Consider the following 17,153-nt stretch of genomic DNA (forward strand, 5'->3'; position numbering starts at 1 on the left):
CCACCACTAACCCACGTCCCCAAGTGCCACATCCACGTGTCTTTGAAACACCTCCAGGGATGGGGACTCCACCACTGCCCTGGGCAGCCAGAGAGGAGTCAAAGACTTCCCAGCACAGCCAAACATGCAGCAGCCAGGCTTAGATACATGGATGACCAAGCTGAGTTTGGGAAGCAGGAGACTGCACCCCAGCCCAGTCAAGACTACCTGGTTTAGGAGCTTGTGCATGTAGGCAGAATAAGCCACCTTCCTCTTCTGCCTGTGGGGCCGGAGGCAGAGGAGGCTCTGCCAGGCACATCCATCTGCTGCCTTCACCCTCGGGGGGTCAGGGGGGCCTGGGGGTCCTGGTTCCATCCCTGCTGCCCACACGGTGCTGGGGTGACACTCAGCTGCTGTGGATCCAACACCTCTGCCAAGGGAGAACAGGGCAGGGGCTGAACACACTGCTGCCCTCACATCCCTCCCCCTGCTCTTCCCGGGGCACTAATTAGCATTGTGCAAATTAGACACTTGCACTAATACCAGAAGCATTCAGCATATTGCAGAAACAAAACCAAAAGACACCCTCCACAGAACCAAATGCACTAGAAAGTAAAGCACAAATAGAGTATTTTAGGGAAGGGGGGGATTTTTCTCCTTCCCAGCTCACCCCTGAGAGCTCCTCCAGCCTTGTCCTCCCCCAGGAGCACACAGGGAAGGGGGAATCTGCTGCCTATAAATAGAGAGGGAGCTCATTGCTTTCAGCTGGGGCTGCAGCCACCGGGGCCCACCCAGGGCCCAGCCAGAGCCCGAGATGAGCTCAGCTGGTTGGAGCTGGTGCTGATAAAGCCAAGGTTAGGGTTCCATCCCTATGGGCATCATTCACTTGAGGGCTGGACTCACTGATCCTTGTGGGTCCCTTCCCACTCAACAGCCTGGGAGCTGCAGGGGTGAAGCACGGGGATGGCCACACCACCTCACACCTGCACACCCATCTCCTGCACCCAAACCAGCCATTCTTGCCCAAAATGTTCTCTGGGGTGAATCTGCCCCTGCTCCCAGGTCCCCCCTGCCCCAGTGCACTAATTAGTATCGTTAATGTAATTAGCCCAAGGTGGCTGGTTCTGGATGGTACTGGGGTGTTCCTGTGAGACTTTTTATGTGGTTTATTCTGCATTAATTTGGGGGGTTTCTGGGGGTTCAGTAAATGCCACAGTGAGCAGGGCCTGGGAGGGCACCCAGGGGCGCTTGGGCAGGGCCTGACCCTGCCTGGGGGATCCTGGGGTGGGGGATCCCCTGGGTGCAGGATCTGCTTTCTCCCCTCTTGGTGCAGGACCACGTTCTGTGGTGTTCTTCCTGGTGCTGAGGGGCAGCAAAAGGGGTCAATGTGTCCAGGATGTGTTTTTTTGAGGGGGGGGGATCCCTGGGGTGCAGCCCCTGACCCTACAGGGTCTTCGTGGGGGTTTCCCTGCAGGATATGGGATGGGGTGGGTGTCCCTGCAGGACACTGTGAGGGGGGGGGGGGGATCCTGGGGTATAGGATTTGTCTCTGCTGAGGGAAAGGTGTCCCCCAGGTGCAGGATCCAGCCCTGCCCTGGGATGGAGATTCCACAGGGTGCAGGATGTGGCCCTGTAGCAGGATCCACTCCTGAGGCACCCTGGGCTGGGGAGAGGGGGGTCTCTCGAGCTGCAGAATGTAACCCCTTAGCACCCTGTTCTGTGGGGTGGGGGGTCCCCAGGTAGGGGATGTGACAGCTTAGCACCTTGTTTTGGGGGGAGGGTCTCCCCACGTGCATAATGTGACTCTTTAGCACCGTGTGCTTAGGGCAGGGGCTCCTCTGGGTGCAGGATACACCCCAAGACTCCTCCAGCTGCAGGACAGCCCCCTGCAGCCCCCATCCGGGGGTCTCCACGTGTGCAGGATGTGACCCCTCAGCACCCTGGGCTGGGGGTGAGGGTCTCACACATAGAAGAGGTGACCCTTTAGCACCCTGGGCGGGGGGGGGCACTCCTCGGGTCCAGGATACACCCCGGGAAGGAATTCCCCCGATCTGACCCCCCCTCCCGGAGTGCCCTGCATTCCTCATCCCGGGGGTCTCATGGTGCAGAATGCGACCCCTCAGCACCTTGTGCTTGGGGCAGGGGACTCCCCCGGGTCCATAATACCCCCCGGGAAGGAATCCTCTCGCTCCGAACCATCCCAGCCCCCCCTTTTCCCTGGATCCCGGCCCCGATCCCGGCCCCCATCCCGGCCCAGTCCCGCCGCCAGGGGGCGCTCCCGCCCCGCTCCGCCCGGGGGGGCAGTGCCGCGTGCGGCCGCCAGGGGGCGCTGAGCGCGGGCCCGGCCCCGCCCCCCCGCAGGTGACACCCCCCCCCCCCCCCGGGCGGGGAGCGGCGCCTGAGGCGGGTCCTGGGGCCGGTCCTGGGGCCGGTCCGAGAGCCGGGACCAAAGTCGGGACCAAAGTCGGGACTGTCCCGCCGCCGTCCCCGTCCCGCTCTCGTCCCGGCCCCCCGGACGCGCCCCGCGGCCGCCATGGCGGAGCAGGAGAGCCTGGAGTTCGGCAAAGCCGACTTCGTGCTGATGGACGCCGTGACCATGCCCGAGTTCATGGCGAACCTGCGGCTGCGGTGAGTGAGGGGCGGGCGGGACCCCGGCCGGGCTGCCCGGGGGGTTATCCCCTGGTTATCCCCTCTCACCCCCGGGTTGGGTGAGGGGCGTCAGGGATTGGGGATTTTTCCATGGGATGGGAAAGCCGGGTGGGTGTGAGGGTGCTCTGTCATCCTTCTGGGAAGCTGCCCCCGTATCCCCCTGTCCAGACCCACCTGCCTCGTGGGACCGGGGGATGGTTCAGGAGCGAAGGGACCTTGAGGACTTTTAAACAGCGTGTTGTCGATCTTAGCCTGTATCCCAGAGTCATGGAATGGTTTGGGTGGGAAGGAACCGTAAAATCATCCCATTCCACCCTCCACCCTGGGCAGGGATACCTTCCAGTGTCCCAGCGTGGCCTTGGGCACTTCCAGGGATGGGCCAGGCACAGCTTCCCTGGACAGCCTGCCCCGCTCCCCTCTCCTCGCCTGTGCTGACGCCCTGCAAAGTCGCTTTGGAGGAAAAAAAAAACCAAAACCAACAAAAAAGAGCAATAAAAGTCTCCAAGTCCAAGGGTGCTCCAGCCTGGACTCGTGCATTAACATTTCCTCGTCTTTATGGTTTTATTTCCCCTGTGGATGCGATGGGTGCCGGGAAGATCCACGTTTTCCTGCCTGTTCCCTCTGGGAAGTCCAGCTCAATCCTGGGCAGCGCTGGCAGAGCCGGGGGACCCCGAGGCTGCCTTTCGCTTTCCGCTATAAAACATTCATGGGAGCTCTTCCCGATAAACTCCCGTGCCCCTGCTCGTGCAAGGATTTGAGAATTGCCGGGGGGAGATCTGGGGGTAAAAGTGTGATTTACTGGCTGTGTTCCCCCAGGCTTCACCGCCTGTTCCTCTCCTGCCGCTCGGAATCCGGGGATGGTTGGAATCAATGACTCCTCAGGTCCGTGTGGGTGTTGGACACACCTGGGAGTGACTCTGGCGGGACCCGAGGGAGGAGAGGGGGGCTAAGCTCCCTCAGCAGGCTTAAAACTACTGAGGAAGGAGAAAATTAAGCTTTTTCGGACAGCTGTGATGCCTCCTCTGGGTGAAATCTGTAGGTTTTGTGGTCTGGCTGCATCAGCCGCCGAGTGCCCGGGAACCTTTGTGCCACACGGCTGTGCCCGTGTCCTGCAGGGTCAGGGCTCACATCCTGCGAGGTGGAATAACAACCAGAATGCTTCGTGTTATTTTTCTTTTCTATTTTGTGTTTCTGTTTGGGCAGAGAGGGCATTTGTGCTCTAAATACCAAGAAAAATGCAGTGAGAACGGTTGAGCTTTGAACGTGAGGCGGTGTCAGATTCAAATGCGTTTTGCAGTGCCTCTGACAGTTTAAATTTGTTGTTCATTTGGGCACTCCGGGGCATTCTAATCATATTAGAAAGGGCTCCTGCTAATTTCCTGTAATTAGCAGGAAACTTGTGTGTCACGGTTTGTTCTTGGGGTTTTATTCTTTGGTTAATGTGTAATTCTCAGATGTACCTTGTCATTTCCAGTACAATGAAGGATTGGAAAAGGATTGCTAGATAGCTGAAAAATCAACATAGGATGTTGGCTGCCTTAAGGAATCAAATTAATTAGTTGAGAGGCGCCTTGCAGGGGCAGACTTGGCTAATTTTGTGTGAAAGGATGAGCAGAACAAGAGAACGAGCCGGTGGTTCTGGATCCTGGGGTGTAACTCGATTTATTTTTTCCTCTGCGCTGTTGCTGATTGTGCCTGAGGGTGTTGTCAGGACAGCTCTCCTGTGTCCTGCAATGCTCAGGCTGCTCTCATGTTTTACTGCTCTGGAGAGGGCAATCAGCTCTTGCTGCTGCCACGTGTGGAGTTGTGTCAGACCCAGCTGCCAGCCCGGATCCTGCCCTGCCCGGGGCTTGGGTTCACGTTGTGCAGATGGCACGAGTCACCTTTGTGCTGCTCCATCCTTCAGTTCCAGTGGTGGGTTTGTTCACTTTACACTGGGATGGGCTCCACCCTTTTCCATAAATCCAGCTTTCTGCCAGAGCTATTTCTGTTTGGGGTCACTGCCTGACCCAAGACGGGCTGTGCTGGATTCAGTTCCCAAGGGAGCCCCGATGTGGGTGGAATTGAAATCATCCCAGTCTGGGTGCACACGAGGATATCTCCCCAGGGATGTCTCTAGTGGGAAAAAGAGAAAGGGTGAAGTTGCACTTTTCACTGCTGTAATATCTGATCTTGGTGGTGCTGACGTGGGCTGTGTGAAGCGTGTCTGGGAAGGGGGGTGGGTGCAGGGGGACTTTGCTGCCTCCTTTCCCAGCCCTGCACTCGTGCCCAGTTATTTGTAGGTTTGGGTGGTGATTCAGCAGGAATATCACAGTGTCAGGACTTTTTCATGGCCGTGTCTTACAGCTCCTTAATGAACTGGCTGTTTCACTGGACACTCAGCAGTCACTGAATGTTACAATTTATTGTAAATAAAAGTCATCCTGTCCTTGAATGCCTCAGTTCTCAGTCCCAGCCTCTGGTTTTGATTCTTAGTCATCAGAATAATTAAAAAAATGATGAAAGCAGGACTATGGGAACAGTTAGTGTGGACTCAGTAGCTTTGTTTCTTTAGAGAAACCTCCAAAGCTTTACCAGACAATTGTTCCTTGAGGGGCTTGTAAATCAGAATTGTTACAAACAGCCGAATTTGAGCTGTTGGTGCATCAGCAGCTGACTTCAGACAGTCCCTGCTCCCCTCTGGGGGCAGGTGCTCTGCTGCAGGAGGGGTTGGCATCCCAATTCCTGTCAGAGGATGTCACATTAATTAAAGGACTCCTTAAAACAGGGAATCTTTTTCACCTCCAGCAGCTCTCGGGTCTCTCAGTGGCAGCCAAGTATTTATTTGTACTCGAATAAGGGAGGGGAGAACATCCTGCTTTGGATTGATAGAACTCCTTATTTCAGTGGGTTTGACTCCACATGGCTGTGACTGTTCCACAGCAGGTGGAGCAAGGTGGTGCTGGTGGAGAGGGATTGTTGGAGGGGCCAGAGCTGCTCAGCTTTTGCAGACACTGTGGTGTGAATGAAATTCAGTGGGAACTGTTGGGTAAGAGAGACAGGAAACTCTGCAGCACCTTGTTTCTGTCTGCACCACAGAGAACATTTCAAGTGGTGAAAGTGATCATTTTTAATTTACTTCTGGGTAAGGAAGAGGGCAAGGAGGTTATTTTGCACAAATACGAAATATCCTGGTTTATAGATTGTTTCTTGTCTCACCCTGCAAAGAGTGTTCTGCATAGTCTTGATAAAGAAATCAGACTTCAGGGCTCTAAAAACGGGATCTGTGGAGTGCAAAGAGGGAGAGCTGGAGTTCCCAAATCCTCTGTTCTGCAGGCTCAGGGATGGCTGCAGGAGTCAGCTCAGAGCAGCTGCAGGAGAGTAAAACCTGATCCATCCCAACCATGGGTAACCCCAGCACCTCTGAACCCCAGCTGAGGGCTCTGGAAGGCAGGGGAAAAGCAGACAATTATTATTGCAGCATCAGGGAGTGTTTTGGGCAGTCTCACGTGAGCTGGGTCTTTGTTCCCACATCTGCCTCAGGAGCAGGTGCCACCTGACTCATCTTCTCCTGCTTTCCAGCGAGTTGCTCGTTTTTCATCAGCACTGACTGTGCAAATCCCCTCCTGGGAACACACCAGAGCTGTGTCACTGTTATTAAAGAACTCAAGGATGCATGAAAGGAAGGCAGGGAGAGCACCTGGTGATATGTAATGATCATAAAATGAATTTGGGGGTGTTTTCCTCCTTTTTTTCCAACTAGTTCCAGCATGAAACCCGCTGGGGGAGCCTGTAGTTGCTGCTCAGGTGGTTCCTGGTCATCCCAGCCCACCTGAGCCCGAGGATGGGGTGCAAAGAGCTGGGGTTTCATAGTCCTTGCAGTTGTCTCCCTGCACGTGTGGTGATTTCTGGTCTCTTCCAGCAGCACTTCATAAAAACATGGTTAAAAAAAAAAGTGTTAAAAGGTAATTTTTTTACTTTCTCAAGTATTTTACAGCACAAATCCCAACATTTTCAAATTAATCATAGAAACATAGAATATGTTGAGCTGGAAGGGACCCATCAGCATCACTGAGTTGAACTGCACAGGACACCCCAACAGTTCTAAATTCCTATTTATTGCAGACACTTTTGAAAGACTGATCATATTTTTTATGATTATTAATATTTTTGGCATCAGGAATCTGTACTGAGAAATGTGGAACTCCTCTGAGAACGTTCTGTGAATGTTTGCTGCTGAGGGAAGTGTTTGCTGTGCTGGGGCGTGGGCTGGAGCCCTAGAAAAACCTTGTAGCAAACTGAAACAGGGAGTTGTGCTTTAAAATCATGAAAAATTGGGCTTCAGAATCATAAAATCACAGACTGGTTTGGGTTGGAAGCTCATCCAGTCCCACCCCCTGCCACGGGCAGGGACACCTCCCACTAGCCCAGGCTGCTCCAAGCCCCGTCCAACCTGGCCTGGGACATTCCAGGGATGAACCTGAAGTTCTGAAAGGCCAAAATCCCAGCAGGGATGTGGATCCCATTGGATTCTTGCTTTGTTTCCCACCCTTTCTGCTCTTCCCTTGTTTAACCTCATTTCCAGGTTTGGAGTGAAGGGTGGTGTCTATATTGCATTGATGTTTTTACACCACATTCCTTGTCTTTCCAGCACCATCTTAAACATTCATATTTTGGGTTGAAGTTGTGGTTGCAGAGGTTTGGCTTCACATGAGGTAGTAAACTGTATTTAATCCCAGCAGAGGAAATATTATGTGAAAGCCTGCTTTCATTTGTGCTTTTGCTAATGAAATATTCATGCTTCATAAACAAGCTTTTCATGCCTTTAAGTCATTTTAATTTCCTCGTTTTAAATAGTTATGAATATTTTAATTGTTCATGTAGTGTGGAATTAAAGAGCCACTGGGAAGGGTCTGTTTTCCCCCTGGAGAGGGGACCTGCCTCTGTGGGTGCTGCAGGACACTCCTTGGGCCAGTTGAGTCTCATCAGCTCTTCTTGGCTGCTCCTGAGTTGCTCAGCCTGCAGAGAGCTGTGTCAGGATTTGGAATGAATGGAATGAAAATTCCCCTTGGTCCGTCAAAATTCGACTTACGAGCTTGGACAGGGTCCAGCTCGGTCTTCAGGGATGGAAAAGGCCATTGATCTCACTTAGAAAGCAAATCCCAACTGGACAAGCAGCACAGGGAGGCTCCAGGCCAGCTTCCCACCTCCACAGGGACTGTTCCCCAGGGAACAGGGTGATTCCCGACAGCGTTCCCGTGATCCAGGCTTTGCATGAGGTGATGTCCAGCCTGGAGGTGGTTTTGCCTCCATATGTGCTGAGTTCCTGTGGTTTCAGTGAATCCTCTGCCCTCCCTGCCTGGTAGAACCTTCTCAGGTGGGAGGTTGACAGGAATCTTTTTATAGCAGGTGGGAGGGGTGGTGGGGAACAATTTTAGCACCTGGGTGTTGAATAATAGATGAGGTTGGATTTATGAATGGGATCAGTCTTTCAGAGGGCCTTACACTTCCAAACTCTTCCCCTGCTGGTCCTGCCTCCCAGCTGAGCCTGAGCTGAGCCTGAGCTGTGTTTCTGGTCCTTGTCAGAGCACAGATAACAACATTTCATTGTAGCTGGGGAGGGACATTCGTGTTCCAAGGCATCAGGTGTGAAGGAAAGGCCCGACAGAATCAGTTCTGGAACCAGGACTGCTGTGAATTAGCTCAAAAAGAGACACTCCTTATTGCATCTTTTTAAAATAAGCTGGTGTTTTCTACTATTTGCACAAAGCATATCTGCAAACAGTCAGCTGGTGTTTTAGGAATTCCTCAGCAGCCTTTTCCACAGAATCAGTTCTGTTGGAAAAAAACTCTTGAGATGATCGAGTCCCCCCTGTGCCCAATGCCCACCTTGGCACTCAGTGCCACGGCCAGTCCTTCCTTGGACACCTCCAGGGATGGGGACTCCAAACCTCCCTGGGCAGCCCCTGCCAAGGCCTGAGCACCCTTTCCAGGAAGAAATTCCTCCTGATGTCCAACCTGACCCTCCCCTGGCACAGCTGGAGGCCGTTCCCTCTCCTCCTGTCCCTTGTTCCCTGGGAGCAGAGCCCGACCCCCCCCGGCTCCCCCCTCCTGTCAGGGGGTTGCAGAGCCAGAAGGTCCCCCCTGAGCCTCCTTTTCTCCAGGCTGAGCCCCCCCAGCTCCCTCAGCTGCTCCTGCTGCTCCAGCCCCTTCCCCAGCTCCGTTCCCTTCCCTGGACACGCTCCAGCCCCTCCATGTCCTCCTTGCTGTGAGGGGCCCAGAACTGGACACACTCAAGGTGTGACCTCAGCAGTGCCAGCCCAGGGGGACAATCCCTGCCCCAGTCCTTGCTCTCATCTTTTCTCTTCTCTGCAATTATTCTGTCCACCCTGTGAAGTGCTGGGGGCCCTGAAGCTCCTCAGAGCAGGCACTGCATCTCTCTGGGATGCTGGTGAGTAGAATCCTGTTCTGATTTTTGACTGCCACCACCCCTGTGACGTGGCTTGTGTAACCTGCATTGTCTTAACTGCAGTAGTTTATCATCTCCTCCAGCTGAAGGTTGACTTTAAGATCTGCCAAACTCTTACAGTCAACATTAGCTAATGTTTCCAATGGGTCTCGTGGTCTCCTTTAGTCAAGAGTCCTTTATATTGACTTCTGTTCCAAAATCTGCCTCTTTGATGGCTTTGCTGACCTACCACTCACCAACCTCTTGCATTTCTTTGACTCTTTGCATTTCTTCTGGGCTGATCAAGCTTTTAGTCTCCCTGAAGGTTTCCCCTTTAGTCATATTTACTGGAATTCCTTTAAAGATTCAGATCTACCTCAGTATTTGGCTGTTACATCATCTCTCTCCTTTCTGCATCCCTGGGTCATGATGACATCTTTTTATGGAATGAAGACATTCTGAGGGGTGGGAGGACACAGATGTCTGCACACAGGTTTGCCTGGAAGTGTGAAACCAGGGGGCTGTGGTGGCAAATGCTCATTTCCAGCTCTCTGAAGCAGAAATATAATTTGTGAAGAAGATTTTGGTTCCTTTCAGGGCTTTTTCGGTTGGATCTGATGAGGTGTCAGCTCCCACTGCTGCTGTCATGTGTTGATGTTTGTGTCTGTTAGACCAGGAGGAGGAGTAGGTGTTCCTTGTGGTGTGTTCATATGCCAGAAGGTTTGGCTGTGAGACTCTTCTGTCTTTGGGGGTGAAAAAGGGGCATTAGATAGACTTAACTTGTTTGAAAATACTTTTTTTTTTTTTAAATTCACATTAGACTGTTCCTGAGATAAGCTGTGTCTTTTGCCAGGAATGAGGTTTCTCTGGTCCCTGGGGTTGTTGCAGAGTTCTCCTCACCCTGCCCGTGTGGGAGCAGCGCCCAGAGCGGTTCCTTTGGGTGCTGATGGACAACAGATACTGTCCTGCACAGACACAGCCCAGCTGAGGTGGGAGAAGAGGGATGTCCTGTAAAGACCTTTTAAATAAAACAGTTGTTGATGCTAAGCCAGAGGACCCAACCCTGTCAGAGCTGATGGTCCCGCAGTGCTCAACTTCTCAGGCTCCCCAGTGGAACTGTGACCGATGCTGGGGTGTCACCAGCCTGTCCTTGCTCTGCCTCCTGCCTGTCGTGGTCCTTCCCATTCTGCCCCCTGGAATTTCAGAGCATTTCTCTGTATGGAATTTAGATCTTCTCCTTGAACAGTGTTGCAATATTGGTGCCCCAGCACAGCTGCCACTTGCCTGGTGTGAGCTGCCTTGAGATGTGTGACACTTCAGAGGACAGTCTGTGTGTGACTCTTGGGCTGGTTTGATCCAGAGCCTTCTTCCCAGAAAAATGCACTGTTGGGTGAAAACACAGCATTGAACCAGTTCTGTGTCCCTTGGCAGCCACTGACCTGCCACGATGTCGTTTCTCATCCCTGGGGGTGTCTTGCTGTTCTCTGGATGTCAGCTGTTGACTCTTGTCCTTCCAAGAAGTGTTGTTCCACCCGACCTTCCTTTCTCCTCTTGCTGGCTGCCTGTATTTCTGTAACTGCACTATCCTCCTGGCCAGCCTTGGTGGCTCTCCTTGCCTTCAGTGCCCTCTCTGTGCACGTGGACTGTCTGACTTGGTCCTCTCTGGGCCTTTGCACTCCCAGTCAGGTGTTGTTGTTTGCCCTGTGGTGTGTCAGGCCCAACCTGAGCCATACACAGAGCCCAGTCTTGCACTGATTTTTGTGCTCATTCCTCATCCTGTGCCTTGACAAACCCCCTTTCCCACGGAGCTCGTTCAGAATTATCTGCAGGGATTGGTTTTGCTCTCAGTTTTATCTCCTACACCCATCTCCCTGCCTCCCTCCTGTTCCACCTCAGGGACACAGCTTATCTCCTTCCAGTGCTTATCAGTTCCTCCCTCAGCACTGATCTGTACCATGTCTGTCCCAGAGCCTCCTGACCAGCATTCCTGTGCTTTTCCCTCAGTTGGTCCTTTTGGCATGGAAGGAACACCCCAGAAATGTCAGCACAGCCACTGCCCCCTCCTCCCATGTCTGGTTTATGGAGCCCCCCAAGCTGTGCCCTGGGAGCAGGTTGGGGGGCTGTGACCCTGGTTATCCTGCTCAGCTGCTCAGGTGGGTTCCTGGCTCCTCTCTGGAGCTGTGCCCGTTGGAGTTGGTGTTCTTGGGTCTGGACAGAGCCTGGCCCGATGTTATCCCGGCTGAGGTGGGACAGGTGGAAAGTAATCTGATCATATGATCTTCACCTGCTCCTGTTTGAGGCTGATGTAAGTTAATTTGGGAAGCCTGGAGGCTCATTCCATCTTCCTGGGAAATACCAGCTGGAGATGTGTGGCAGGACTGTGCAGTGTGTGGGGTGGGAGGTGCTGCAAGGGCTGAAGGTGCAGTTTGGGGTGGTGGGTCCAGGTCCGTCCCAAACACTGTTCAGGGCTGTATTTCTGCCCTTGTCCCTGTACCTGCACCTTTATTCACATCACACCAACTTGAGCTTTGTTTCAAGGAACCTCTGGGAAAAGTCCCTTTGTTCTGGGGCTCAGAGAGCTGTAAATACAATTTAGGCCCTCAGACAAATCCCAGAACATTCCTGAGCTCCGGAGTCTCCCAAGTGAACTTGCCCCTGCTCACTGCAGAGAAGATCCTCTCGTTTCTCCTCATACCATTGGAAAGACACTTTGCTGCTTTTCCTTGTGCCTGCAGGGACAGAAGGACCCCAGTGTTCCCCTAAAGCTGGATGTAAACACCTCCCTGGAACAGTAGCTGTTAAACTTTGTTGAAAAGTGCTTAGCAATGACAAAAAAATGTTATTTCCGAAAGGATCTCTGTAGCACTGAGGGTTTTTTTTTTTGCAAATGAAAGTCCAAATTTACCACAAAAATGTCCCTGTAACCTCCTATAATTCAAAACATATTCCTTGTTTTCCAAAGCACAGGCAAATTACCAGGGAGCAGTTCTAAAATAAGACTGAGGTTGGATGTATGACTTTGTGGACAGTGCTGCCTGATAATAAATGTTTCCTTTTTTGAGTTTTGCCTGTGTTGCAGTAAGAAAACTTTGCTTTATATGGTTTGTGTGCTGACCTGTTTCAGGTGAGGAGAACACGAAGCACCAGCACAGAAAAAGGAGTGTATTCCTCTCCCTTCTCCCCCTGATAAATGTAACATTTATGTCTCCAGCAAAACAAACAATGGGAATCTTGTCTTTGTTTGCTCTTAACTTGTTTTTTGGGCCGTGCTGCACATCCTGGCTTTCAAGGATGCAGACATTCCTGAGCTAGACATCTCCAGCCTCTGGCAGCTGCTGCTCTGACTCTGTCTTAGTTACAGGCAACTTAAACCCCTCCGAGGAGATGCCAAGGGAAAGTCGATCCCTGTAAAGCTTTTTAAACCTGGGAGCTGGACTGGAGAGGAAACACAAGGGAGGGCTGAACAATTTTGAAATTATTGGGAATATTTGGCTTAATTTTTCCGATCAGTTGATAGAAAAACATGTTTTCCATTAAGGACTTGAGAGTTTTGGAGACTTAAAGGGGGGCTGTGTATTGTCAGGAGGAGTCTTGTTTTTAAGCAGCACATCTTGGCCTCCTGGTTCCATTCTGGGAGCTCTGAGGGGATGATGTGGTTTGGGGGCTCTGCTCTCCCACCAGAGGCTGGGAGGAACTTCAGGGGCCAACTCAGATGTGTCACGACTGGATTTAGGGAGAAAACTCTCGTCAGGAATTCTTCTCCATAGGATTGTTCAGCTGCTCTGCTGAGGGGCTGTTTGCTAAATTTAGTGAGCAGACCCTGTGCGAATAAACAGATCAGGGTGATTTCACTTATTTCAGTGTTTTCTTGTTTAGCTTGGGAGCAGCCAACTTCTTGTGTTGCAAACTTTGCAGCTGAATCATGAAAACTGTAGAATGGGGTCATTATATTTTAGAATGTTAAACTCCCTCTGATACATTTTAACCTTCTGCCTTTCCTGTGTTGTCCTTTTATCTAGGAAAAATTAACATAAGTTAAATACAGTAAACTTAGTGACTTTTGAAGACATTCTGTAGCACCTTGACCAAATGAAAGCAGCAATTTGCTAGGGTTGCTTTTACTATTATACATTTAAACCACAATAAATCACAGGATGGACCAATGAACAGGTTCTTACAGAAACACTGGCTGGCTCAGTGCCAGGGTGATGTGGTACCAGGGATATGGGAAGCTCAAACATCTCACCAGTAGGGTCAGTATTGGGTTTGGTTTGTTTTTATCAAGATGCTTTTACTGCCTTTTGGAGGGCTCCTCCACCCCTGTACGTGGTTATGTGGCAGAAACCTCGTGCTAGCAGGACATTTTCCCATCATTTGTGCAGTGCCAAAGGGTTTTTCACCTCAAGTGCCAAACTCTCCCAGGTCTTGATGAGCAGGGTAAGCCCCAGAACCAAACTGGGAATGTTTTCAGGGGGAAAACCCCCATCCCCACCCTTTCATGTGGAGGTGTATTGGCTTGTCTTGTTTAGGACAAATGAGCAGCCTGGGTTTGTCCTGAGGGGGGATTTGATGTGGAAGCTCAGAGCACTAATGGCCAGATCCCAGATAATTCCCTGGGTAGGAGAATGGCCCAGTTGTGCCCTCCCATCTGGGCATCCCCGGGTGCCACAGGGGGAGTGGGAGCCTTTGGTTCCTTCTCTGGGGAATGCAGTGGATATTTTGCAAACTAAAAGTTTCTGTCTCCAAAGACAGGGATTCCTTTGTGTTTTGACCTGGGGTTTGATACTCTGTGTACACTCCAGTGCTGTGAGTGCCAAATAGTCCTTTTTTTTTTATCATGGGGAGGAAATAATGTGAAAAAACCTCCTATCCCATATCAGGTACAAACCATCCCTGTGTCCTTGAGGACACTCAGTGTGTGAGGGAGCAGCACTGGCAAGATCAGCCATTCCCTGCTTTTGTGTTCTGCTTTCTGGCGTTTTAAGCCTTTGGGATATTCTGTGGCTGTTTCAAACTTCACAGTGATGAAAAGCTAAAAACCTCTTAATAAGGGTGAAGATGGTTCTATTCTTTTTTACTCGAGGGGGATGTATTTTAATAAAACAACAGCAGTTATCATGATACCCGTGGAATCAATCACAAGTGCCAGGGGTGACATTTATTTCTCAGACTTGTGTTTCCCTCCCTGCTCAGTGCTCCATCCCCTTGGGTTGTCTGGGATTAGCTTGTCCTGCCATGGGAGTTTTCACACCAAGGATTTTGCCTTTGAACTTGCATTTTTCACTCAGAGTGCAAGAGTTGGAGTAGTTTTCAGTGTCACAGAAATTTTGAGTGAACACGCTGAAGGTACAGACAACAAAAGGATTTTATGGTAATGTGGGAATTCCCTTTTGCAGGAACTGTATTGTGACACAAGAACTGAGGGGTACTGGGAGGGGTGTTCTTGCCCTTTGGGGCTTTCAGGGTCCCTGTCTGGCCTCTCTGTAGCTCCTTCAGATCCTGGAAGGTGCTATGAGGTCTCCACACAACCTTGCCTTGTCCAGGTTGAACAGCCTGAGCCTTGGATTTCCCTTGCTTGATTTGCCTTGAACTGCCTCACAGAGGAGTTGAAAGAGCAATAATTTATTTTATTTATTCAGTGGGTACCATCTCCTAGTCTTGGTGTGACTTGCTTTCTTACCAAGTGGAATTTGGGGCCTTGTGAAAACTTACTCGTTAGATCATACTTGTGAAGATACTATAGGAGATTATTCCTCTAATTCCAAACACAACCACCCTGTGATCTTAACACTTGCTTTAAAATTGCCCAGGTGCTGATTAACTCCCTGACAAATTTGGCCAACACGGGTGGCAACGTGTGGAGGTGGCTTTTTTTTGGTTCTGGCCTTAGTTCCTCCTTTTCTGTGGACAGGTATGGCTGTGCTGGGGAGCAGGTTGGGATTTCCTCCAGAGATGACTCACGTTTGCCAGATCCACGTGTACCAAAACCAGGCCAGGCCACTACAGTGTGTATTATTTAGGCTACTTAATATTTTATCCAGTAGTCACCGAGCTTGCCCTGATGTCCTGGATTGGTGAACTTGCCTTTCCCCCCCCCATTTATCCACCCGAAGACAACCAAAACCCCCAGGTGAGGGTGGAGTGTGTCTCAGTCTGGTTTTGCTGCTCCCCTGCCCTCCCATCCAGCTGGGAAGGGAACTTGCCCAAGCTCATCCTTGAGGAAGCAATCCCGAGTTATTCCTTGCTGGCCCCTGCCCCTGGCTGGTTCCTGCAGCCCCGGCACTGCTGCTTGCACAGCCCGTGGGAGTGCTGGGTTAATTAGCACTAATTTCCCAGATAGCCCCGGCTAATCTCCAGTGGAGTGGTGGTTTCACTGTTGCAAAACCCCAGCAGCACCAGGGGCTGGTGGTGGTTGTGGTTCTCAGGGGTTGTGGAGCTGCTGGGATGGGCAGGAGGGACCCGAGGGAAACACTCAGTGTGGAGCCTGTGCTGTGCAGTCCCGTCTGAGCCGGGGCAGGAAGCAGGACTCGTCTGAGAGCATCATCCTGGGGTGTCCAGAGGGTGGGAAAGGTTCTGATGCTTTATCCAGAGCAAGACCATCCTGCCAGAAGGTTCCTCACCCGTCTGCAGTGGCAGCTCTCGAACACAGCTGGGAGGGACCCGAACACACAACTGGAATACAAGTTGAAAAGATTTGTAGTTGCCGGTTTTTTTCTCTGCTCAGGACACTCTTTCCCGTTCTTTCCATTCCCCAGCATTTTGTTGCCGAGATCTTTGTCCTCTGGCCTCCGGTGCCTTATAAACAGTTTGTCTGGGGCCAGAAGCAGTGGCTTTGCTGTGGGTGTGTCACAGGTGTTTGAGGAACTGCCTCTGAAATGAATGACAAGGTTAAATGGGAGGCACTTGTCTACACTTATGGATTCCAGGAGCGAAGTTAAACACTGGGATCTAAACAAAACCTGAGCTATATCTTTCCAGGATGAAATTATCCTTGTTACGAGGCTTCTGTTACAGAGTTACTTCCTAATATTTACAGATACTGCTTCCTGAAAGGAGATTGTTATCAATGCTTTAGTGCTCCCTCAGGGCTCCAGCATCGGGGGTGACCTGCAGGAAACCTAAACGGGTTCATTCCTAATTTAAATTCCTTCTGTCGGAACAGGAATAACTCTTTGGGATTGGGAAGGTTTGGAGCAGGATCCTGTGTGCTCGGGGTGGTCCAGCTCCCCTGGCTGCAGGCCGGGGGTGTCACGGGGACGGTGCTCGGCAGCGCTGGGATGAGAGATCCCAGATCCCACTCCACCCTTGGAAGCTCCCACTCCTTGTGCTGCCCTTCCCTTCCCCTGGCACTTGGCACAGCCCTTGTGTAACGTCCTGCAGCGGCAGAACCGGCTCCAGCAGAGCCCAGCTCTTGGACACGCCGGTGATTAATCAGGGAAACATTTGAACAGCCTTAAATGGCAGGGAGTTTGTTTTGGCAGGTGGAGGGCGAGGGAGCCACCGCTGCCCTCCAGTGCTGGGGAGTTCAAATCCCATTTTATCTGCCACAGTAACTTCTCCTGTCTCAGGCTTTTACCTCAGCAAGAACTTCGGCACCGAAATCCCCTTTTTGCACGTCTTTGGGTCAGAACTGAGGTGTTGTTTCTTCAGGCCCTCACTAAACGTTGCTTCTTGCTTAGAAAATGCGGAGCACATACCTACGGCTGAGTCATGGAGCGTCCCTCAGGACTGACATGGTGGCAGCTCCAGCTCTGTCCTGGACTCTGCCTTCCCAAACCACAGGAGCTGGCACTGGAGATGGCCCCGGATATCCTCCAGGAGCCCGGGCAGGGTGAAGTCATGTTCCAGCCTGCCAGACTGAATTCTTCAAATATTCTTCTAATAACCTTTCTGGAGGTGATTAGAGCAACTGAGCTCATCTGAGAGATTCCTTTAATAGTGTCCCTGGATTAAGATTGGGGGTTTTTAGGTTTAGTGAGACAATAACTTGCCTTTAGAAGATCCTTGAGAAGTGAATGATAAGGGAGAATTGATTACTCTGGTAATTTTAGTAACATTCAGTCTGTGAATTATTTTGGATTCAGAAGCTCCAGATTCT

The 17,153-nt window shown here is 51.4% G+C and overlaps 1 protein-coding gene across 3 annotated transcripts in view; it reads left to right on the plus strand.

The window, feature by feature from the left end:
• Positions 1–2,358: 2,358 nt before the first annotated feature.
• The window catches only part of MYO1D (myosin ID), a 147,411-nt gene continuing 132,616 nt past the window's right edge, over positions 2,359–17,153 (plus strand). Inside the window, exon 1 of one of the 3 annotated variants that reach the window (XM_064636903.1) lies at positions 2,359–2,607. In XM_064636903.1, the coding sequence (XP_064492973.1) occupies positions 2,513–2,607 (95 nt within the window). In that variant the 5' untranslated portion in view covers positions 2,359–2,512. The remainder of the gene's footprint in view (positions 2,608–17,153) is intronic. The other 2 variants (XM_064636902.1, XM_064636901.1) reach the window with 2 other exon arrangements.

This window comes from Pseudopipra pipra, chromosome 26, assembly GCF_036250125.1.
Source record: "Pseudopipra pipra isolate bDixPip1 chromosome 26, bDixPip1.hap1, whole genome shotgun sequence".
Classification (NCBI taxonomy): domain Eukaryota; kingdom Metazoa; phylum Chordata; class Aves; order Passeriformes; family Pipridae; genus Pseudopipra; species Pseudopipra pipra.